The 21,982-nt window shown below is 45.6% G+C and overlaps 4 protein-coding genes, 1 long non-coding RNA gene and 1 other non-coding gene across 11 annotated transcripts; 4 read left to right on the top strand and 2 right to left on the bottom strand.

The window, feature by feature from the left end:
• Positions 1 to 308: 308 nt before the first annotated feature.
• ttll6 (tubulin tyrosine ligase-like family, member 6) lies at positions 309 to 8,375 on the bottom strand. Of its 2 annotated transcripts, XM_057034920.1 has the most exons (18): positions 8,132 to 8,375; positions 7,491 to 7,561; positions 7,239 to 7,382; positions 5,739 to 5,876; positions 5,581 to 5,621; positions 5,203 to 5,321; positions 4,928 to 5,058; positions 4,698 to 4,851; positions 4,478 to 4,621; positions 4,294 to 4,379; positions 3,992 to 4,217; positions 3,670 to 3,848; positions 3,371 to 3,559; positions 2,796 to 2,958; positions 2,235 to 2,480; positions 2,083 to 2,163; positions 1,161 to 1,287; positions 309 to 897 (listed from the first exon to the last, which is right to left on the bottom strand). In XM_057034920.1, the coding sequence occupies exons 6-18, from the start codon at positions 5,281 to 5,283 to the stop codon at positions 656 to 658; spliced, it is 2,049 nt and encodes a 682-aa protein (XP_056890900.1). In that variant the 5' UTR covers positions 5,284 to 5,321; positions 5,581 to 5,621; positions 5,739 to 5,876; positions 7,239 to 7,382; positions 7,491 to 7,561; positions 8,132 to 8,375; the 3' UTR covers positions 309 to 655. The 2 variants fall into 2 exon arrangements, with proteins under 2 accessions (XP_056890900.1, XP_056890904.1); XM_057034924.1 differs by lacking the exons at positions 5,581 to 5,621; positions 5,739 to 5,876; positions 7,239 to 7,382; positions 7,491 to 7,561; positions 8,132 to 8,375 and having other exon boundaries at positions 5,210 to 5,320.
• On the top strand, positions 825 to 1,385 carry LOC130527027 (uncharacterized). Its single transcript, XR_008950918.1, has 2 exons — positions 825 to 965; positions 1,169 to 1,385. It is a non-coding gene; the product is annotated as an uncharacterized LOC130527027 (long non-coding RNA).
• An 883-nt stretch (positions 8,376 to 9,258) lies between the features above and the next one.
• calcoco2 (calcium binding and coiled-coil domain 2) lies at positions 9,259 to 14,933 on the top strand. Its single transcript, XM_057034925.1, has 15 exons — positions 9,259 to 9,417; positions 9,819 to 9,992; positions 10,071 to 10,173; positions 10,696 to 10,856; positions 11,011 to 11,136; positions 11,225 to 11,350; positions 11,686 to 11,760; positions 11,830 to 11,918; positions 12,005 to 12,074; positions 12,168 to 12,326; positions 12,400 to 12,588; positions 12,784 to 12,900; positions 12,979 to 13,108; positions 13,202 to 13,227; positions 14,179 to 14,933. Exons 2-15 carry the CDS (start codon positions 9,825 to 9,827, stop codon positions 14,338 to 14,340), a joined length of 1,701 nt encoding a protein of 566 aa, XP_056890905.1. The 5' UTR covers positions 9,259 to 9,417; positions 9,819 to 9,824; the 3' UTR covers positions 14,341 to 14,933.
• Positions 13,915 to 13,987, top strand: trnam-cau (transfer RNA methionine (anticodon CAU)). The gene has a single exon. It is a non-coding gene; the product is annotated as a tRNA-Met (tRNA).
• snf8 (SNF8 subunit of ESCRT-II) lies at positions 14,603 to 17,128 on the bottom strand. Of its 2 annotated transcripts, none has more exons than XM_057035019.1 (9): positions 16,882 to 17,128; positions 16,733 to 16,797; positions 16,598 to 16,648; positions 16,372 to 16,510; positions 16,183 to 16,287; positions 16,013 to 16,085; positions 15,721 to 15,862; positions 15,565 to 15,639; positions 14,603 to 15,352 (listed from the first exon to the last, which is right to left on the bottom strand). In XM_057035019.1, exons 2-9 carry the CDS (start codon positions 16,784 to 16,786, stop codon positions 15,215 to 15,217), a joined length of 777 nt encoding a protein of 258 aa, XP_056890999.1. In that variant the 5' UTR covers positions 16,787 to 16,797; positions 16,882 to 17,128; the 3' UTR covers positions 14,603 to 15,214. The 2 variants fall into 2 exon arrangements, with proteins under 2 accessions (XP_056890999.1, XP_056891010.1); XM_057035030.1 differs by having other exon boundaries at positions 16,733 to 16,794.
• A 226-nt stretch (positions 17,129 to 17,354) lies between these two features.
• msl1b (MSL complex subunit 1b) lies at positions 17,355 to 21,796 on the top strand. Of its 4 annotated transcripts, none has more exons than XM_057034951.1 (9): positions 17,355 to 17,504; positions 18,048 to 18,707; positions 18,791 to 18,990; positions 19,078 to 19,397; positions 19,787 to 19,851; positions 19,932 to 19,999; positions 20,099 to 20,223; positions 20,301 to 20,373; positions 20,451 to 21,796. In XM_057034951.1, the coding sequence occupies exons 2-9, from the start codon at positions 18,288 to 18,290 to the stop codon at positions 20,539 to 20,541; spliced, it is 1,362 nt and encodes a 453-aa protein (XP_056890931.1). In that variant the 5' UTR covers positions 17,355 to 17,504; positions 18,048 to 18,287; the 3' UTR covers positions 20,542 to 21,796. The 4 variants fall into 4 exon arrangements, with proteins under 4 accessions (XP_056890931.1, XP_056890912.1, XP_056890923.1 ...); XM_057034932.1 differs by having other exon boundaries at positions 19,078 to 19,439; XM_057034943.1 differs by having other exon boundaries at positions 17,424 to 17,509; positions 19,078 to 19,439.
• The last annotated feature ends 186 nt before the right edge of the window (positions 21,797 to 21,982 follow it).

Here is a 21,982-nt window from a genome sequence, read left to right as displayed (position 1 = left end):
AGGTTTTTAAGAATAAATGAAAGAATAATAATCTATCAAAAATATCAATCCACATTATTTCCTCACTATTTTAATACATTTTTTTTGCCAAATATGTTCAGAGATTTTGGTTACTAAAGGAAAGACTAAAAGAAAAAAAAAGATTTGCTGTAAAACTTTATGGCCTCTTCAAGTTAAACCGAAAAGCTTAGAGAATTCTGAGATAAAGACTTAAAAAATGAATTGTGGAAAAAAAGGAAAATAAAATTAATACATTAACTGAAAACTGATTTTAAAAAAAACTCCGGGATAAAATAAATCCATCTGCCTTGAGTTGACTGCAGAAATTTCCCCAAAGTAGAAAGTATTTATTGAAATGAGTCCATCAGTTGTAAATGTTCATCTAAATTAATAAAACTATGACGTTTCTGAGAATTACATTCGGTTTGAGCTGCTCTAAACTCAAATCATCAGAATCTACTCATTGGAATAACACTGATATTAAATCTGGCTTCTTAGTTTGGCACCGCAGGTGAGGTTTTTATAGGTCAGCGCACGTGCACGCACGCTGACCACAGATATAAATAGACCGTGTATTTCTGCCTCTGGGGCAGCTTTTAGTCTCTCTACCTTCAGATTTGTCTGTCTACAGTGGTTTGGAGCTGGGTGCTGCCCCTCACTGTCCTTCACTGTGGTGGGGGGCTCTTCTGCAGGACCAGTTGCGGCTGGCATGAAAGAAGCCAGGCCTCCTGAGCAGGGGGGCAGGAGCGGAGATCACCAGCAGGCTCTGCAGGGCCTCCGGGTCACGGGACATGAAGGCAGGGCGGCGGCGTCCTCCTCGTGGGACGCCGGGACAGGGCCGGGTGTCGGGAAGGTCGGCGCTCCTGCTGTGCTGCCTGAGAGCCGGAGGGCTGCTCACTGGTGCCGGGACAGGGGGAAAAGTCTGACAAATCAAACTGGAAATCTCCATAAATGAATAAAATAAGGTGGTGTTGTTTGTGTTGCGTATCCGTGTGGGGTCTGAAAATTAAATCATGACTCTCTGCGTCATAAATATCGGGTTTAAAACATATTTTACAGATTACAAAGATGACTGAGAGAAGAAGAAAATCGGAGCAGGTTGAGTTTTAATGAACAGGGACAAAAGTGTTGAAAAGGCTGCGTGTGTGTTTCTGTGTTACCGGGCCAGGACGTCTGCTGGGCGGTGGTGCTGCCCCGTGCGTCTCTGTGGCTCCGGACCTCCTTCGGGCTCCTCTGGTCCCCCGCTGGCCCGAGCGGACGCTGCTGAGTCAGGTGGGGGCGGACGTGCTGCAGTGCAGCGGCACAGTGATGTCATTTAAATGTTCGAATCAGCACTGCAGGATATGATGTTGTCCAGCTCAAATAAACGAGGCATTTAACTCTAATTTCATTTCAACATGTTCTCTTAGACCCCTTGAAGTGGAAGGATTGCTTTTAAAGTATTTCCTTATCTTGTGGTTTCCATGAACGGAGCTCCTGAAGGACGTTTTATGTGTACCATGGACAAGACTTTTCCTTTATTTCCAACACAGATTTTTCATAAACAGAATAAGGGAACAAATCAGAAGCTTGCATTCTTCTGGAACATTTTTGACAATATTTCTGTAATGAGAATTTATTTCAGCGTGAACACAGTCTGCAGCATCGCATCCGTCTGCTACCACTAGAGGGCAGGATTTTAAAACTAAAGCGTTTCATTGGAAAATATACTCCTAAATACAGCAGGAAATTGTCTTTTACTCCAAAGAACCTTACAAAAATCTGAGAAAATGGACTTCTTATTTCCTGCCTTGGCTGTGACTCTTAGACCTGAGTTCATGTTTTTATGTTTTAAAAAAAAAAAAGAATTTAATTGAACTTTGCCCTCTGGGACGCGCCCTCCGTTACCCTTTCTATGTTTCATATTTGATTAAAAATATCTTCAATAACTAAAGCCATATAACAAATTAGGTTAAAGTAATGTGAGACAGTCGGATGTTTTTTTGTTTTTTTAAATAAAGCGTGAAAATTTAAACTGTATTCACCCATATACATTTGGCGGGACGGCGCTGCTCACATTTGTCTGATTTATTCTGATATTACCTGTCGGGCCACTTGATGACAAGGCGGCGGCGGCGGCTGCTGCGCTTTCATCCTTTGGTAAATTCGAGCCAGAGGATCCAGCTGAGCGCAAACACAAACATTGTGTCCCGCTACAGGAAGTGAGCCAACGAATTATTCTCGACGACGCTTACCTTCATCTTGCGGGGAGCCTGCGCCTTCGCCGGCCGCCTGTTGTCACCCTCCGTGACTGCCCCTCCTTGTGTGCAGCCCTGCAGCAGCCGGTGGAGCTGCTCCACCAAGCCCAGCTCCTGCAGGAGCTTCTTCCTCTGGAGGAGCGCGGCGACACGTTCCCGCTCCTCCTTCTCGTCCTCCTCCAGCCGCTTCGCCTCTCGGACCTCGGCGGCGTCAGATTCCACGGGGATACTTGAAGGAGATGACTGCAGGGAAACAGACGTTTGATTCAATTTGTTTTTATTGCCTCTCCGCGTGTGCATTTACAATGCTGCAATTACTGTCACCGAACAACCTCGGTAACAGTGTTTGTCCCTCCTGTCGTCAGGCGAAAATATATTTGGATTTGAAATGAGACACATCCAAAGTAAAATGATGTGGATGATTATTATTCCAGCTAATTTAAATGCAGTAAGAGCACATTTGCTCAGAGGGGTCAGCCAGGATATGAAGCATCCATCAGGGGACAGAATGGCTGCTCCCTCTTGTGGTTCAGGTCTGACGTGACCGTGTGGGCTCACTGGCTGGGCTCCGGATTCACAGCGTGCGTCGGGGGGTCTTGTTTGTGCTTGTCTGGGTTTGATTCTCTCCCCTGCTGTCTCCCCCTGCAGGTCCCTCCTCTTCTTGCCTCCTCTCTGAAGTCTCTCCTCCTCCACTTTTAGCTGCAGCTCCTGCAGTTGCTGCCTGAACAGATATATACACAAACCTTTTAATAACACAGCTAATTCTTTTTTTTAAATAACAATTTAAAGGGATTTTGCTAGACCTTAATGGATTAATATGACCCAGACGGCCGAGAACCGACACGGAGATGTTAAATGACATTCCCTGAATCAGGGAACATGTACGGAACGATATTACGGATGTATGTAAATAAACTCAATCCACGTTTGTGACCATAAGACAGAGTGCAACGTTGATCTCTTTTCCCTTCCGACATATTCTAAGACATGATGGTAGAATTAGAAGTCAATGAAACCTTTTCCTGAACAGGCAATCCTTAAAATAACTGTTCAGTGTGTCAAGACCTAAAAGCTAAGCCAAGCGTCTGCTCTTTGTTGGACCGGACTGTTTGTGAAAGGCGTGCTGTGGGTACCTGGCACACTCCTCTCTGGCCTTGGATGCTGCCGTCTCCTGGAAAAGTGAGCTGCTGTGTTTGAAATACTTGTCGTATTTCTCTCCTCCCTCCCTGGGGTAGATCCTCTTAAAGCCTCCCAGGTGTTTGGCCTCGTACCTCTCCATCTGCTCCGCCGTGGCTGCCTGGCACTGACGCAGCTCCTCCGACCTGGAACAGGAACACGCGCTGACGGCCCTACGTACGTGAGTGCAGGGTGCGTGTTCGACCTTGGGGATGAGCGAGTCGCACACGCCATTTGCTGCCAAATCGAACCCTACCTGGCCTTTCTGCTGCTGTTCTGCTGTAGCCTGTCCTTCACCCTGCGTCTCTCCTCTCTGGTGATCTTGCGGCGGTCACACGCGCCCAAATTAATTAGCACGAGGGTGTCGTATAGTAACGCATCCTTCACCTCGCAGTCCAGCGGAGAGTCAGTGGTAAAACTTGGAGAGTGGTTCACCTAGACACACAGATTGATGGGACATTTAAAGCACCTCTAATATTACAGTTTCAATCAGGCTTCTGAGAAAACCAGAGCAGGTTTGAGATTCCGAACAAAAGCAGTTCAGCCTCATGTTAAATTAATGTGTGGTGTTCCTCCACCTCCAGCACCCAGGGCCTGAGTCGGTGATCCAGCAGGACGTCGAAGCCCAGAATCTCGAAGCAGGCGCTGCAGGTGGTGTGGTTGGGGAAGCAGGTGTGGTAGTTGTGCTTGAGGATGGGATGAGCCGAGATCAGCGTCTTTACGATGGCGTCCTCAATGTCGGTCCACATCTTCTCCGTGTTGCAACCCAGTGACTCCAGCAGCTTGTTTAGGGTGGACAGCTTTCTGGGGACCAAAGCATGCGACAGACGTGACAGGCGTCTATAGTGGTTTCCAGACAGGACAGGCTGCGCCTGCGCACCGTTTGCTGCCGGTGTCCTCGTCATGGACAAAGTTCTGGCTGTTCTTGTTGATGGAGTAGTTTGTGAGATGCATGCAGACGTCATCCTAGCAGAGAAGACAGACCAGGAGAGCTCAGCTATGTTTGGAAATGAATGGATACAGTCAACAACAGCGTAACTCAAATACGGGATTTTTTTTCTGACCACATTGCTGTGCGCTGGCTCGTTGTACTTGGTGGTGCAGAAGCGGACCAGGCCCTCCTTGAACATGAACACCCTGAGTGGGTCGCACGACGTCACCAGCACGTAGATACGCAAATCGAACTTGTATCCGTCAATGATGAAAGGCTGCGGAGGAAATGGGGAAGGTGTTTACACAGTCCGGGGGTTTTCGTACGGACTGTGCGGTTCAACAGATGCTCACCCTGGAGACGTAAACCTGGCAGATCATGTGCTCATGTGGAATATCTTTGTACGATTTGGTGATGAAGATGCCTTTGCCCTGGCATCCTGTGTCAGGCTTACAGATGTAAGACTTGTTCTTCTTGGCCCTGGTGTAAGCCTGGAAGTCACTGTGGCTGTGACGCGATCACAGGAGGGATCATTAAGACAGGGAGAACGAGGAGAGGTCAAATGAGAGAGGGAGGCACTGACTCTGCGGGAAGGCACCACGTTCTGGGGAAGATGTTGTAGTCTTTGGGAAACAGCTTCAGCATGCGGTTCATGTTCCTGGCCAGAGAATCCTTGCGGCAGATTTCGTTCATCCCTGGGAAATGGTTGATTTTCTGCAGAGACCAAAAATAAATCCTGATGTTTATTTATACCTCACACTAAAAAAGCATATGACTATATAATCCAATCAAAATGAACAATACTGGGAAGGGAATAGTTGCTACAATTGAATAACTAAAGACAAACCAGGGGACTACCTGGTACCGTTTCATGTCCCTGACGCGGTCTAAAGACACAGAGCAATCCGTCCAAAAAAGGGTCCAGTCTTCACCCTCCATGGCTTCTTTGAGGCCATACCTGCGAGCAGCACGTCGCACTGAGAGCAAACAGCAAATAGGGTTTTCACTTATGGGGACTCGTACACACCAGGGATCAAAGGTGCTATAAATGGTTAAATAATGCCATTAAAAACGCCAATGTGGACAAAGAACCATCCATGGGAACCCTTTTGAGCATCAGAACTCTGCTCAGGGCCTTTTGACCAAGCTGAGGTGGGCTGTGGTGACCAGTAAGGCCCACGCAGCTTACCTAAATTAAACAGGAGAAGGGATATTCAAAGGTTTTGCGTCACATACCGCTTCCGTATTTGCAGCTGGTGAGGTTGATCCACAGTCATCTGAAAGAAAAGAGACAGAAAGCAGGACAGACATCTGCTTTGCTGCAACATCCCACCGATGCCGAGGCAACGTGCGCCGCGCTAACGGCCCTGTAATGTAAACACACACTGAAGTACCTCTTGGATCTTCTCTTCTTCTTGCTGACGGGTGGAGGGGCGCAGGTGCTGACTTCACTCTGGCTCTCCTCTCCTTCCACTTGTGTCTCACATGCACATGTGTGGTCATCTCTGTCCAGCTCCACAGGGAGACCCATCCTGCATGCACACAAACACCAACGCCAGTGTTTAACTACAGAAGAGCTCAAGAGAGAAATGTTCAATGCTCATTTGGCGATTCAATGGACTCGAGCACTCAAAGAGAACAGGTAACAGGGTGGAAGTGCAGGTGGGGGGTCATGTTTCCGTTTCCATTCCTCTCATCAGGTGAGTGCCGCCTGTCAGCGCCCTGTCTCACGCTCGTCCTGACGGGTTATTCTGGCAGCACGTACAACAGCAGCAGGGGGATTTCACTGTCTTAGCCTTAATTTAGGCTTCATTTGAGAGACTTTATTCAGAATTACCCTGAACGGTGAAGACCAACCTAACCCTCTTACTTTCAGAAGGGGGAGACAAATGTCTTTTCAAGAATCTCCATGTTTTACTGAATAATGTTGCACGTGTTAGTTACGGCTACCATTTCAGTTTAACACAGTAGCTTTCTTTAGCTACTTATCACAAAAACACATCTAATCTTTGTAAAAGTCAAGGACCGGATTATTGATGTTCATACCAGGAAACACAATCAAATATAAAACTATCTCACCGCAGATAATTTGTTAGCCCCCGGTCTTTGTACGAAAGGTACAAATGGAAGAGAAAGAGTTTTATTCATGTTATTGCCTCTTTTTAAAAGCCCGAGTGTAGCGCGACTGCAGTCACGGTCATCATTAACGCGCAACATCATCTTAGCGCCTCGCCTCCGTCTCATGAAGCATCTTGTCGGGTGAAGGTGAGTTCAAGTTTGGTAATGATGGAGATGTAATACGGAGGGTGGGGGTGGGGTGGCAGTAAGATGGGACATCCCGGGTAGAGACGCTGCGGGAGGTTATGGTGCCAGGTATCAGTATTTTGATCCTGTGATCTGGATCATGCTGACCCCGAGCTGGGAGCGCCACGCCGACCGGAGACACGTCGCTGACTCCAGCCCAGATTCAGTTACAGCTGCACAGAAGAGCTGCAAGATTCCCTCACAGCAAACACAAAATGTAAACCTATTTAACAAATGACATATTTAAAATTTAAACAATGTAAAATCAAGGCTATAATTCACGCATTAATCCACTCAGCCGATTGTTCTCAGCTATATTTGATTAAAAAAATTAATGCAACGCAATAGACCTGCAATAATGTGCGTAAAATAAATGGTTTAGTTTTCACCGAATACACCCACAGGCGTTCAGTTCATTCATTTTGTGGCCCTGATGAAGCAAAGGGAAGATGTAGTCATTTCTTTATGTAAATGAGTGTAAAAGTAGTTAATTTGCCGCACTGTGTCAGGTTACATTTATACTGAATATCTGATCCAGGTAACTGGCAAATGATTCACACTTATCCAGTTAAAAATGATCTCCTACTCACCTGCAGTGTTGAGCCTTTAGGAAGTCTCCCTTCTCGTCTGTCAGACATTGATGGATGGCGTCTAGAGAGGCTTTTAAGGCACCGTCACACCGTTTAGTCGACAAACCAATGTGCTACATGTCGCCCTTGTACGCCAGCCTGCCTCTGGAGAAAGAGGATTTGTATCATATGTTCAGTTCAGATTGACTTACACGTGCAAGTGACAAACCCAGCAGTGGATCCAGTGACCAATTAGGAGCCGTGGGGACAAACCTGAGCCCGGCTGACATGATGGAGTGGCGGCTGTGCAGGAGATCTCAGCAGGGAGGGATAATCCCTGATGTCTGTTGACGGAAACAGGAGAAGTGCTTTTCATTCAGTTGTTCAATGCCAGATTGTCGGGCAACTGAAACGGTTTAAAACGCCACTTCTCAGCAAAAATTAGAGCATTCTGTTAAGATAGATTTATTATCTTAAATATAATATTTTCGAAGCGGGGGTGAGTTGATGAAGAACTTCTGCTGCTTGTAATTAAAGTTGCTTAAATAGTTCCAACCAAGGCCAACTTAATAGCATCCATTCAGTGACCAGGGCTGATAGCTGAAAGCAGAAAACACATTTGCACACACAGTGTAATGGTGGCTTTGACTTGATTTCATCCCCTCATCCAGAAAATTACAATGCCTTGTAGTAATTGGAAATTCAATTAAGCTCTATGTTTTCAAACAAATTAGAGCACAAAGCATCGAATCAGCATACACGATGGAAACATCAAATAAACATTAAACATCCCTGGCATGTAAATAATCCGCTACGAGCCTCATTTGACTCATTTAACAACTACACATTTAGCTAATTCTTCTCCACTGGTGTCTGTTTTGAAGCATCAAATTAACACCGTAATAGTTACTTACTGTGCCAAGTTTTCCTTTAAACTAAGCTAGCTCTCGTAGCTAACGCCATAACATACAGCACAGCCATACGTTGAGTTGTACTGTTGTTATGGCAACGCAACAAGAGAAAAAAAAGAATACAATTTAAGTTTTAAAGGAACAAACATGACAAATTTGGGATTTCCGTTGTATTAGCAGTAGACTCTAACTCGTGGTAAGTAACAACAATCTGACAGCCTTTCGTCATTTTAATACGGGTCAGAAACAGAAAACTACTGTAACGCGAAAAAGCGAGTCACTATCCCCTCGGTCTCTAAAAGTTGGCACAAGCCCCGCCCTCATTACAATGTTAACCAATCACAGTCAGGAAGTGGGCTGCTTCTTCGCCACTGATTGGTTGACAGTTTGATGAGAATGCAGGCAAAGGGACCGCAGACGTTTCATTGTGGCTTTGTAAATTAAACAAGGAAATAGACGCTTCCTTTTTACTAGATTGTTTCTGTTGGATGTATATCACAGTTTAATGATTTTGATTTTTTTTGCAATCAAAAATAAGATGGGGATAAGAAAAAAGTACATTTTTCACTTGAAAAATGTTTATTTAAATCCTATGACAAATCCAGAGCTAAACCTTTAAGGATAAAATCAATGCCGGCTATTAAAGTTTGCAATTAATAATAGTGACACCGACGGGAAAAGGCCCCTAAAAATCCATATATAAAAAATCTGACTCATGAAATGCGGTTGGCTCCCTCTAGTGTTCTAATCTCATATTACACTCATTTTAACCAGCACTAAACAGGTTAATGGCCATAAACTTTATTTAAAAAACAAAAAACATTTTCCTTTTTTAGATTTTATAGAATTCAGTATTGGAAGGATGTCTCCACTGCCTCTATGTTGGTGTCGGTTTTGTACACTTTGACTTTAGAGTTATCTTGCAACATCGGAATGTATGCATTTATGTGTTTCAGAGGCTTAATGGGCTGGTGGGAAAGATAATAAATGAGTTGATTAATGTGAGTTACGAATGGTGATAAGGAAAACATCAACCACTTGTGTGAACTAGTGCTGATTCGTGAAAACGTGAAATATCACACACGTGTTTTTTACAGCAATTTGGGGTGAAAAAGCTCAAAGAAAAGGAAAAACAACAACAACAACAACCCCCAACACTGTTGAACATGCTCTTTAGCTCCGGCACACCCATTTCTAGGGTTAAGAGTCCGGGTGTTAGAAATCCGAGGCGTACCTGAAGGCACCGCAGAGCAGAGCTGCCTTGTATTCTCTGACAAGTGACACCAGTGGTGAGTTTAATCTTTAATTATCCTGTTACACGATCATAACACAGCTTATTGATTGTGAACGACAAAGCGTGTGTAAAGAAACAGAATCGCGTCTCAAAGTTGGGTTATTTTTGATGAGTTTCCTTTGATCCCACAACTTTCGGTTTCACTGTCATAATCTGTTGCTAACAGTCAGTAAACGCTCTTTTACGTAGAAAACGCTTGAACTGGGTGGTAAGGTAGTTTAAATCCGGGACTTTTCGCTGTTTTATAACCCCGTATGGTTTGTTTTTGATTTCGGGTATCTGCGTAGATGATGTTTTGCATATGATTGTTGTGTTTCCGCTCGCGAAGCACCTGCTGTCCTCAGTCAGATGACATGACACGAATGTTGCTTCATCATCGCTCTTTATTGACCTTAGCTCGGCATGGACAGCTGTGCAAAAACCCCCGAGACCCCCTCCAGTCTCATCTTCTCCCAGGTGGTCTTCATCGACATCCCGCACTCCTACCCCCCAGCCGCCCCCCTCACCTGCTGCTACACCGTCACCGCTGCATTCCAGCCCAGCAACAAAGACTGGGTGGGGATCTTCAGGGTGAGGCAACAAGTTCTTCGGCCTCTCTGAGGGGCTGATCTTTTGAGTGGTGAAAGGTCAAACCATTTGCCATTGCAGGTGGGGTGGAGCAAAACCAGGGATTATCACACCTTTGTGTGGGTGGACTCAAGTCAGGATGGGACAGGACATCAGTCTGAGATCAGACAAGCTGTTTTTAATGGTAACAAGTCTCATTTGTCCTGCAGAGTTGATGTTTGCACGATACGCCACAATGAAAACAGTGTCAGACTGATGTTGACACTCGGTGCCGTTATGACAGGCTCTGGTTTTTAATATCTTTGACTGAACGCACAAAAACGGATGGCTAAAGACCTCAGACTAAAACATTTTTATCAGTAGACTGGCTGTGAATGAAGGGGATAAGGGAGTTGAGGTCGGAGCTGTTATCCACTGTTGACAGGCTGTTGCTCCACAGCCAACTTGAAACAGTCATGTGATGATGAACAGGCAGAAACATTGTGATTTACTGCCCTGCTCACATTTGCACCGTGAGTCATTTGAATCCAGAAGTCTTCAGAAGAAGTGGAGGTGTGTCACCGGTCTCTATTTTTCTGCACTGTTTAATTCCCTGAACACTTCCACTGCTGTGGTGCTGCATGAGAGAGATTATTAATCACTAAATAAACAAGATAGGCTCTTATCTTGGTCAAGAGAACAGGTCCTCTCTGCCCCTTTCCATCAGATTACTACCTGCCAAAGGATGAAATTGAGTTCTACCAGTTCTGCTACGTCGACGGCGCCGGTCAGGTCCGTGGAGCGAGCACGCCGTTCTGTTTCAGGAAGTCAGTGGAGCAAAATACGGAGAGCTCCCCCGACGATAACCTCCTGGTCGTCACAACACAGGTATCCAGTGGAAGGGACGGATCGAGAACCGAACTTTGTGTAGTTGGTGAACGAGGGTGACCCGGCGAAAGGGCAGTTTATAGCAAATAAATACAGGGGAAAAAACCAAACTCAGTGAATCTTTTATTAGCTGCTTTTGGTTTGTTGACTCTAGGAACAGCTAGAACAGAACACACGAGAGAAGGATGCATTGCAGAAAGAGCTGACTCATCTAATGGAGGAAAATGAAACCTTAAAGAAGGTCCTCGAGAAGGAGGGGGAGGAATCTGCCAGCTTAAAGGTCTGTTGAACGCAGCCGTCGCCCTGATACAGGGAAAACTGCTCGGAGGCATCCGAACTTTGATAACAAAGCTTTTATTTCCCTCCAGAGGCAGAAAGAGCAGAAAGAGAAAGAGAATTCTCAGCTGGTTGAAGAACTGGGTCAAATCAAGAAAGAAAATGAAAACTTAAAGAGCACATCAGAGCAACAGATGAAAGAAATGGAACGTTTAAAGGTTCGTGGTCCAGATAAAAATGTTAACATTTGTCTAACAGACCAAACAGCCACACATAAGGAGCAGTAAGTAACTCAGTATTGGTGTTACAAATAACTAAATAGATAAAATAGGCAGATGGCGATACAGTATATTTCCTTTGTGATTTATCTATTCAAAACCTCTCAAATTGTATTTCCTTTAAAATATAAACGGAAAGGGAAACCAAGCCTTCAAAAATAAGACGCTGGAACAAATATGAGATGAAAAAACATGAATCCCATGTTGAATAATGGATTATAAAATGAGTTGAGTTGTTTCTAGGAATATAAAATCTCTTTTTTTTAAACCATTAGGAGTTGCTGAGGGAGACTGCAGCCGAGCAGGAGGAACACCGGGCCAGTTTGACCACAGCGATGAAAGAGCAGGAGGTAAGATGGCTTCATTTAGACGTTAGCTGCACAGTCGAGTGCTGACAGTTGCCCCTGATGCCTCCGAAGGAGCAGGCTCAGATGAAGATCAAGCAGCTCAGGGCTCAGCAAGCGGAGCTGAAGGCCAGACTCGAGGCTCAAAGTCAGGAGATGGACGCGTGAGTAAAACGAAACACTTCTGCTTTTAACGTGTCACTAAGTAAAGCTGTCGTTTGAAGGTCTGTGCATGTTTTGTGCACCTTAGGTTGAATTTTAAATTCAAAAATGAAGAAAGGGAACTGTTTCAAATGAAAGACTGCGTCCAGCTCCTGAAGGTAAATGATATTAGAACTCCTGATATGAAGATTCCCGCATGATTAGGGCCGTGTCGATCTGCCAGGTTCACTTACATTTCATTTTCTTTCCAGTCGGATTTTCAGATAAGCGAGGAAGAGAAGGAGGGGCTCTCCGCAGAGCTCCAGAGGCTGCAGAGCCTCGCGTGCAACATGGATGACATGATGAGGAAGAGCCAGGAGCTATGCAGCAGGCTGTCGCAGCAGGAGAGCGGCCAAAACGAAAATCTAAAGGTGGGAGGAAACGACAAAGGCAGAACCTTCCGTGTTCCCCGGCAGTTAAATGTTCCCCTCGCTGTGCTTTCAGGCGAGGTGTCAAGCTCTCGCCGCCCAGCTGACGGACGCACAGGCGGAGTTGGCGGCCGCGAAGGAGCAATCCAGAAACGCCGAGAGGAGCGCTGAGCAGCTGAAGGAAGAGCTGGAGCAGGTCAAGGAGAAGCTGGCTGATGTCATGTCATCGTACGAGAAGGCACAGCAGAAAAGTGGCAAACAAGAGGTAGAAACCTAAAACACGACGGGTTATTTACTCCTGTAAACTTTGGAATCTTTACCAGATTTGTTCCAAATATGCACCACACATTATATTTATGTGTCTATATAAACAAAAACAGTAGAAATATTATTACATGATACGAAAACGGTGGAATCCTGAAACCAAAGTCATAAGCTGAGGTGTATTTTACATATGCAGGCAGAGCTCAGGGAGGCGTGTGTCGCAATCACAGATAATGCTGCCCTCATTGAAGAGAAGGAACGCTTGATCGCAGTCCTGAGCAACGAGAAGAGAGAGCTCGCTCAGCAAAACCAGGTAGGTTCATTTCATAATGTGCAGGTTCACATTCCTGAGTTTGGAGCCTGGCTTGATCCCCGGCGCGTCTTCTTCCAGGATCTGATCAGTGATGTCGAGGAGCTGCACAGAATTTGCGCTGAGCTCCAGACGGCGCCCCCTGCTGGCACAACAGAAGACCCCGCTGACCAGCATCACCGAGAGACATCTGAGCAGTCGGAGGGCCTGTGTAAGAACACGGGTCATTAAAGAAACACTTGAAAGTGCAACATCTGCGACTGTTATCGTGAATGTGACAAACATGTCTGATGTTCTCTTGCAGGCGCTGTGCGAGGTCCAGTAGAAGAGGTGAGTAACAAATACTGAGATGATTACAGCAGCTTACAGCTAACTAATAAGGTCAATGTCAGCGTTTGTCTAGTTCAGGGGTGGGCAAACATTTTGATTCGTGGGCCACAATGGGTTCTAACATTTGACAAAGGGGCCGGACCAGGAGCAGATGGATGGATGGAGTGCTTTGGTAACCTCACCTCATTGGAGAAAAAATACACATCTTGGGATATAGAGAAAACATTAACCCTGCCAAAACCCTAACCCTAACCCTAACCCTAACCCTAACCCTAACCCTAACCCTAACCCTAACCCTAACCCTAACTTTAATTTCAAATGAAAATGAAGAGAAGCATTACAACAAAATATCTGACTTTGGAATGAGTCTTAAAACACTTAAAATCGAATGAATAAAATGTGCCTTTTTAAAAAAAATGAATAACCATTTCTATTTTAAAGCACTGAAAGTTCTGTTATCCTTCAGGATATCACCATCACTCTCCTCCTGACTGTCTTTTTTCTAGTGGGAAAACACCAGAATTGCAGTGCATTAACAAGGTTTATTCATTTAATTTTTCAAGTTTGGCGGGCCGGATTAAAACGTTAATGGGCCGCGTGTGGCCCCCGGGCCTTAGTTTGCCCATGCCTGGTCTAGTTAATGGTCACCTAGTTTAAATTGACCTGCCCTCAATATTGGGCTCCACAGCCTCGTTGGCGCAGTAGGCAGCGCGTCAGTCTCATAATCTGAAGGTCGTGAGTTCGAGCCTCACACGGGGCAGCTGACTTTTTGCTTGTGTCAGAGCAGACCACTACACAAACAGCCACAGGTGCTTCACAGTCACTTGAGCTTCCTATACAGGCATGAATAGGTTTGACTACTCTACTGAGGCCAGTCATTCAGAGGTCTTTAGAGTTTTGAATCCTAATCTATTCTCTTCCTTCTTCTGTCCCTGTTTCTGCTGCTGGCAGTTTGTGATGTGCCGTCACTGCCAGGCATCCTTCTCTTTTATCACCCAAGTGGAACTGGAGCAGCACGAGCAGAGCCACAGGATTTGTCCCTTCTGCCAGATGGTGTGTGACGACATGGACCAGTCCGTGTTTGAAGACCACGTCTACAGCCACGAGCTGTAGCGTCGCCCAGGGCGCTGAAAAGCATCATGTTTGAAGTACACGAGTACAGAGTGCAGATATCAGTGTCATCTTATGGGAGGAAACAGCTGCGGGAAACTCGAATCCTGACCGCTCTGCATAATTACACGCCACCGTCGCCGTGTCAGTTTATTTTAAACTGGTGTTTTCATTGCAGATAGTCGTATTTAAATATGGAGACTGTTTGGAAAAATCTTTGGAAGACAGTTGTGTAACTCGGTTGAGTATAATTTTCAATATTCGGTTGGCTCTGCCAATACGATGCCTTTAATTAACAAGTTTAAACCTTCAGTTGTCATTCACATACAGCTTGCTAGATGAGCATTTATTTACTTTTTAAACCAGTATTATAATTTAATCAAGTAAGGTAAATATAAATGGTAGTTTTTTTGGTCCTGGGCAGTACCTGTTCCTTATTTATCTAATTACTAAGTCTTAAATTTAAGGTTTTGGGGTTTACCTTCAAGTTATCACAATTGATCTACTGTGCAAATTATCATAGATGAATGCAAAAAAGCAACTTGAATGTATTCTGAGTGTGACTGACACCATGATTAAAAAATATGACACATGAATAGGCTTTTTTTCAATGTTTTTGGATAAGATGTTTATCTGTTACATAGATGTAGGTGAACCTCTTCAGCACCCACCGGGTCAAGAACTGAGCCGTATTTCATTTCAGTGACTATTATACATGCACGGAATGTCACCGAGAAGCCCATGAGGACAGCTTTTCCCTCCTGGTGTCCACAAAATGACCTCAGAGGGAGTTCACCCAGTTGGGCCCGCTGTACAGAACCAGCCAAGTCCATCACATGAGCCTTTGTCTGCGCAGAGGCGATCGCGCGCCCGCTTCTTAAGGTGTCATCTGATTGGCTTCTTCTGGGCTGACATCTCGGGAGGTCAGTTCAGAGAAGAGTGCAGGCAGCCAGTACTGAGGTTCTCCAGCTGCCTGAGAGTCCAGCCAAGCCAGGCCTTCCTTCAGCAGATGATCCTGGAAATATGAGAGTCCAGAGTAAGAGCCTGAGCATCCCATCTTTAAATAACCCCAATCAACAACCCCCATCATTAAATAATCAACAACTTTAAATCTTGCAACTTTAGGAAATCTAATTTTGAACAGAAAATAATGCCATCTAAAACTAAATGTGATGATTAAATTATTAAATTATCAAGGCTGCAGATGCAGTTGAGAGGTGGACCTACCAGGACGTGACAGGCCCGTTCCCTCTCCCACTTCAGACCATCCTTGATCTCGCTCACTGTCACATAGCCCTTTTTCTAAAGATGCATATTAAATTTATGTTAACTTTCACCTAAAATGTGCCAACATGAATTCAATTAATCGTGGCTTCAGATCACCTCAGCCAGCTGCAGGACGACAGTGTGGTCCATGTTGAGCTCTGCTGGTACCGACTGGACCAAATAGGAGCCACCAACAGGGATCATCCCAAAGCCATTGCCCATCACCTTCAGTTTCTTTATAGCTCTCATCAAGTCATCTCTGACAGAGAATGAAAAAGTTAACATTTTAACAATTGCATCAGGACCAACATCAACATTAAAGTGCTAAATACATTCTTGATCAGTAAGAATAATATTGAAACAGATTTCTTTAGTTTATACTTTAATTTCATTAATTGGTGACACTTACTGGCTTACATCCTGAGCATATTTACCTCGTCCCTTTAACACTCTATGATGGAGTTCATCTAAAGTAATGAGGCCTGAAAAATAAGGAGGAATTAATGATATAATTCATGAGGATTGGTCAAGTCTGCTCAAGACCACGTTAAAGAGCTTTGTTTACAGATAACAACACACCTCCGTTTCTGTGCTTTAAGGCCAGGCACACCTCAATAATCTGCACGCCAAGTTCATAGTAGAAGTCCCCCACGCCAAGCATCTCCGACCAAAATCCTTTGCCAGCTTTGAGGGGAAAACGCACCTTTAACAAACAGTATCCTATTGACATGTATTATTATCATCAGTAATTCATATTTTTCCACTCACAGGCTAGTGGGTCAACTCCAATTGTGGCGCACATCTCCTGAAACTGAACCCTGAACTGGGAGTTCTTTCGGATTTCTTGCTTGTGTTTGCTGGCAAACTCCTCCAGGTTGCTCTTGAATGTCTCCAGCTGCTTCGACATCTTACAAAATAAATAGGGGGGAAAAAACAACCTTTAAGCAAACTCTAGATTCATTTAAGGTCTTTTCAGCGTTTAAAAATCAGTCACCTGGGCGATCTGATCCTCCGCAATCACCGTTCCTCTTTCTTTGTACTTGGCCTGAATAAATAAAGAAGAGCAACTCATAAGAGCTAATTCAACTTTACAGAAAATACAAATATCAAGTAAAGTTGAAATACTGGCCTCGGCGAGCTTCTTCTTGGCAATAGCCCCCGCGCCGACGCCTCTCCTGTGCATGTTGTCGTCTGCTTTAAATCAAATGTTTTTATCCCACTGTCGTGACATGCAAGATGATTTTAAGACTGCAGCCGAGACGAAACTAAGAAACTTACTAAACTAGCGTACAGGAGCTCTGAGGATCCTCGAAGTCAGTAAACAATAGGAATTTTTTTTCCAGGTTAACCTTAGATTTCACATGAATCGTGTATAATTTTTTTTTAAAAAAACACCTTTCTAATGGTAAAGATGGCAGACACAGCTTGTTTGATGTGATATAGGAAGCTTTTTTAAACAAATGTTTACATATTAATATCAAGGAAGTGAGCTACTTCCTGGCCGGTGACCTCAACAGTGAATCCTTTATCGCCCCCTAGCGACGCGACGGTGCAATGACAACGACTGGAATGGACCCGCCCAAAATACGGCCAAGACACATGACTGATAAATTTATTGGAAGTCCCTGGATCCATGTAAGAACAGACCAGACTCGATATAGTCTGTTTTATCATGATTTAAAAAAACTGTGTATGGAAAGGTTAACTTGAACGTTAAAATTAACTCATTGATTTCCGTATAGTAGCTCGTTGTCTCCCTCTATCGGCAGCCGTTGGACTCCATTTTCAAAACAAGAATTGGCCAGCCAGGAAATTGCGCATGCGCCCTGGGCAACGGTTTAAAACAAGTCTTAAGGAGGGAACATGAAGGCACTAGCCGCTCGGCCTGAATTGTCGCCGAGGTAAGGTCAGAATACATAACAGCGTGCGACTAAAACCGCGATGGTCCGGATAACGAGTGGCTCCAGCTAGTGGCGGCGTCCCCTTCGTGGTTTGGCTCGCCTGAACCCGACGCGGCTAGTGTTAGCCGAGTAGCTAGCTGTTATTGTTTTTCATGATTTCGCGAGATCCAAAATGGAGGCGATGCCTGCTGCTAGTGTCCTGCACAGCCACTCCCGGCTGGGGCTTGAGGTCCTCATGCTGCAGTCTGATCCTCAGCACCCAATTGACTTTAATTCTTCACGACGACAACTGACTTGTGTTTAAATTTGCGTCGGGTTTTCTTCTTTTTTTTGGCTGCGGCGGTTATTATCCGCATGAAGCTTGAATATCTTACCGGCCAACGTATTTAGGAAAAGGTGTCCGGGACATGGTAGGATTTCGGCATTGTAGTTTTCCTGGTTTTGTTGAAGTATGAGTGGTTGTTTCTAATCCTCTCACGATGTACACCAAGTTTCCAGTCGAGCATTAAGGCCGCGAATGGCTTTGTTTTTATTGTTGTGCAGGGTAGCGGCTCTGTGAAGGAGGTTGCTGGGAATTGCACCACCGAGGCGCTGCAGGATGGGGAGCCGCTGGAGACGCCATGACTTCCAGATCAACACTGGGTTCAAAGACGGGGATCGTTGACTGGTTCTCAACGCATTTCGGGACAGACACGAGGCGGAGTCCCGCCACCTGGGTGTACATGTTGAACACTAGCAGAGGGCCCAATCCCGAGCAAACCAAAAGACTCAGACCAGAATTACATGACAAGTAAAGTTTCCCTCTCTAACGCGGTTGCAAGATTAGTTCAAGGAGACAAAATTAACGTGGGGGTATTGTCCCCTGTCAGACAAATGGGGGGTGAGGGAACCCCAGTGAAAGGTAAACCCCTCTCTGCTGATACTATGGATAACCCTCAGATGGCTATGAACAATAACCCCAAGGATGCCGGTGCTGATGACACTGTGAAGGGGGTCGTCCCCGGAGTCCTTGGCTCTGCGTCCATCGAACTCTCCTCTGAGGGCAAGTGGAGGAACCTCAGGAAGAACCCTGCCAACCCTCACGCACAGGCCAACTGCCTCCGGCAGATTCTCCTCCTGCAACTGGACCTCATCGAACAACAGCAACAACAGCTGCAGTCCAAGGACAAAGAGATAGATGAACTTAAAGCAGACAAGGAGACGGTACGTTTGTTTTTTTAATACTCCCAACCATTTCTGTTCCACTTTAAAAGGGGTGAAGCTCATAATCGTGTCCTCTTTTGAAGCTGCTGGCACGCATTGAGCGTATGGAGCGTCGCCTGCAGCTCACGAGGAAAGACCCGCCCCGTGACAAGCGGCTCTTCCAGCCCCTGGAATCATGGACGCCTGACAAAGACGACATGTGGGATTTGGACATCGAGGAGAGTCCACAATCCAATGCAGCCACCCAGCTCCCCTTCAGCCGTGATGGCAAAGGTCAAAAGAGGTAAAAGAAGTTAATGTAATGAAAATTGTTATGAAAAAGCCCGCAGGGGTTACATCAATTCTCCAATTATGTTCCTTACTCCAACAGGAAATCGTGCTTTGGAGATTCCAAAGTTCAAAAATCGCGCGGCAAAAGTTCCAAACTGAGCCCCCAGAAAGCCGAGCTTCAGCCGGGCTCTCCGAATCAAAGAGAGCTGCGCAGTAAAGAAACCCCAGAGAAGGTGGTGCCCGCGCGGCCGGTGGCAGAAAGGGACATGATGCTCACCTGCAAAGAAGAACCTGAGGCCAGCTGTCACATTGAAGATTTGCCCTTCATGTCGACCACAGAGATGTACCTGTGTTGCTGGAACCAGCCCCCGCTGTCCCCTCTGCGTGAAACTTCCCCTAAGAAGGAGGAAGAGGTGGCCAGTGAGTGGACTCCTCATGTAGTACATGATATGCTCATTGTTTGTAAGCCTAACCTATATCCCATCTTTAAAGTTCCTGGCTGCGGTTTTGAACCCCCCCCCCCTCCTTGAGGACATTTACCCAACTCTCTCAGATTATTCTAATATTCTGGGTCAATTTAGCTGGTTGCTAGATGAGATTAGCCCAAAACGAGACAGAAGATGGGTGAAAACATTTCCAAAGGTGGCGAGAGAATAGAAGTGCTTTCATTCGTGAAGACGTCGTCTTGGTGCCACCTTCCGTAATTGGCGTTAGAGTCCAGCTCAAAGTTGCAGCCAGTAACTTTAATCACTTTGTCAGATGAGCTGAAAACACATATGTCTAAAAAATTCTTCTTCTCCAACTTCTAGTTCCATCATGGAGGGAAAATCACATCGAGCCCTTGGATGAGGAACCTTCCTTTGTCCCCCCCGAGGTCAGACAAACCTGAATCCTAAAAATCCACCTGGTGACCGCGGATTTACGACCTTAACCAGCTCTCGTGTGTTCTTTCAGCTGCTGGAAGATAACGTGTATTTGAAACGCCACATGAAGCTGGAGTTGGATGAGAAAAGAAGGAAAAGGTACCAACGTCCTCGTGGCGTTCGTATAGGAACGCCGCGCCCCCCGTTGGCGTGTGGGTGGAAGCAAACTGAGCTCCCCTGTTGCTTTTGAATCCTCAGATGGGACATTCAGCGAATCAGAGAGCAGCGCATGTTCCAGCGATTGCAGCAGCGCATGAACAGGAAGAAGGTCATCACGGAGGCGGAGCCAGAGCTTTCGTCCTTCTACCCCGACACCGAAGACGGTTCGTGCACGCCGCTGCCTTTTCCGCTGCCGTTTGCTTCTTGGAGATTTTAACCTCTTTTTTTCCCCCTCTGGCAGTTGAAACCATAGTGATAACTCCCTTCCTGCCCGTGGTTGCGTTTGGCCGCCCGCTGCCCAAACTGTCACAAGAGTAAGTTGCCATAGCGACTGTATCAGCCTCTCTGTTATTTCTGCTGGCTGAAAGCTTGTTTTCGTCTGTTCCTGCAGAAACTTTGAGCTGCCCTGGCTGGACGACCGAAGTCGGTGTCGCATCGAGGTGCCCAAAAAACACACGCCTCACCGGACTTGTCGGAAGTGAAGCGCCACCGACGGCGGCCCGGGTTAGAGGGAGCGTGCGTGTTGTTTGACGGGAGAAAAAGACGAGTTTCCCGCCGCTGCGTTTAAATGCCGTTGCTTTCAAAGGTGATGAGTCTCCGCACGCCACCGGCTGATCCCCTGTAGAATAGTCAGCGTCCCCGACTCGTCCGACCCCTCTGAACAGGCGATTCCCTGTTCTGTGGCGCAGTTTCTAAATGATGTAAACATCCCGGGCAAAGTCTGCACTACTTTAAACAGATTAGAACACCAGAAGAGGAGGGTCCCGTTCTGAAAATGAACATTAATCTTCAGCTCACATGTGGTGAGGAGAGAAGAAAAAAAAAAACCCTGTATGTCCTGAGCAATACGGCTTCTTATTCTGCTTATGCTTAACAGCCATTCTTGCAACCTAAGTGGGGGGGGGGAGAAGTCCAAATCTGACTATTGTTCTGTATATTGCCTTTATTGTTGAATCACAACTTGAGATATTGATGTTTATTGTCACACCGGGAGTCGTGAGCCACATTCAGCATGATCTCATTTCAAAAGAAACGCATTTATAGCCAATCAAAGGTAATAAGAACCGGCTGTTGGGGGATTCCGGTCGGCAGGCAATTCCAGTCATCCTCAGTGTTCTTTTTACTAATGTAAGTGCATGAACTCTACTTAGCTGTGTCAACTAAAACAGGCCCGCATGGTTTAACCCCATAACCAAGAAAACTCTCCGCTGGTGGGAGAAAAATGGCAACATTGATGGGAATAGCATGGCTGTTGAGAAGTGCTGCCTCATCATACGGTGATTTGACTGCGACGTACATATATGATCTTATTTTCCTGATCGTTCTGCTGCCTGTAAGTCCGGTCGTGTCAGCTGGGTCCGGTGTTTCCGCATGGTCTCCGTAAGGACGCGTCCGGCTGTAGTTCTAGTGAGCACCAGTACGCTGCCAGTCAATATTCCCCCCCTGGACTGACTCCCAGTTGCAGCGCTTGGTTCTGACCTGCACGTCTCCATGGCGACGCAAACGGCTTCCCGCTTCGGTTACCAGATTTATGTGGAGGCAAAAAAAAAAAGAAGTTTGTTTTCTTTATGTACATAGCTTTCAGAAACAAATGTACATAAAACATGGCTGTTATTTTTTTATTATTTAATGTTGGAAGTGATTCAATATTGTTCTTTGATTGTATGTTGACAAATTGACAGGTTTGAAAGTTCGGATATGGGGGGGGGAAATAAAACTAACACATCTGAGACTTGATTTTTTTAAACGCTGAACATTTGTCACCAACCTTTGGGAGTTCTTAAATAACTCGGGAGCCATTTTCACACTCGAAGGTTCACCTGCAGCAAATATGAGGTTTTACCAGTTTGACACAAAGGTGGAGAAAGAGGAGTGGAGCAATTATCAGGCGCAATATTTGACCAGCCGTCTTTAAAAGACCTG

This window comes from Takifugu flavidus, chromosome 1, assembly GCF_003711565.1.
Source record: "Takifugu flavidus isolate HTHZ2018 chromosome 1, ASM371156v2, whole genome shotgun sequence".
Taxonomy (NCBI): domain Eukaryota; kingdom Metazoa; phylum Chordata; class Actinopteri; order Tetraodontiformes; family Tetraodontidae; genus Takifugu; species Takifugu flavidus.
This window is presented reverse-complemented; position numbering and strand designations above follow the sequence as displayed.

Excerpts from the sequence above, each read along its gene's own strand:
- ttll6 (XM_057034920.1), bottom strand. The coding sequence starts at position 5,283 with ATGGAGGGTGAAGACTGGACCCTTTTTTGGACGGATTGCTCTGTGTCT. Across the intron at positions 2,959-3,370 it reads GCCAGAGAGGAGTGTGCCAG|GCAGCAACTGCAGGAGCTGC; the intron begins GTACCCACAGCA and ends ATATCTGTTCAG. Across the intron at positions 1,288-2,082 it reads GTCATCAAGTGGCCCGACAG|CACGTCCGCCCCCACCTGAC; the intron begins GTAATATCAGAA and ends GCTGCACTGCAG.
- calcoco2 (XM_057034925.1), top strand. The coding sequence starts at position 9,825 with ATGGACAGCTGTGCAAAAACCCCCGAGACCCCCTCCAGTCTCATCTTC. Across the intron at positions 11,351-11,685 it reads AAGAAATGGAACGTTTAAAG|GAGTTGCTGAGGGAGACTGC; the intron begins GTTCGTGGTCCA and ends TTAAACCATTAG. Across the intron at positions 13,109-13,201 it reads TGAGCAGTCGGAGGGCCTGT|GCGCTGTGCGAGGTCCAGTA; the intron begins GTAAGAACACGG and ends GTTCTCTTGCAG.
- snf8 (XM_057035019.1), bottom strand. The coding sequence starts at position 16,786 with ATGCACAGGAGAGGCGTCGGCGCGGGGGCTATTGCCAAGAAGAAGCTC. Across the intron at positions 15,863-16,012 it reads TATGCTCAGGATGTAAGCCA|AGATGACTTGATGAGAGCTA; the intron begins GTAAGTGTCACC and ends ATTCTCTGTCAG. Across the intron at positions 15,353-15,564 it reads AACGGGCCTGTCACGTCCTG|GATCATCTGCTGAAGGAAGG; the intron begins GTAGGTCCACCT and ends TCATATTTCCAG.
- msl1b (XM_057034932.1), top strand. The coding sequence starts at position 18,288 with ATGACAAGTAAAGTTTCCCTCTCTAACGCGGTTGCAAGATTAGTTCAA. Across the intron at positions 18,991-19,077 it reads GATGGCAAAGGTCAAAAGAG|GAAATCGTGCTTTGGAGATT; the intron begins GTAAAAGAAGTT and ends TTACTCCAACAG. Across the intron at positions 20,374-20,450 it reads CTGCCCAAACTGTCACAAGA|AAACTTTGAGCTGCCCTGGC; the intron begins GTAAGTTGCCAT and ends CTGTTCCTGCAG.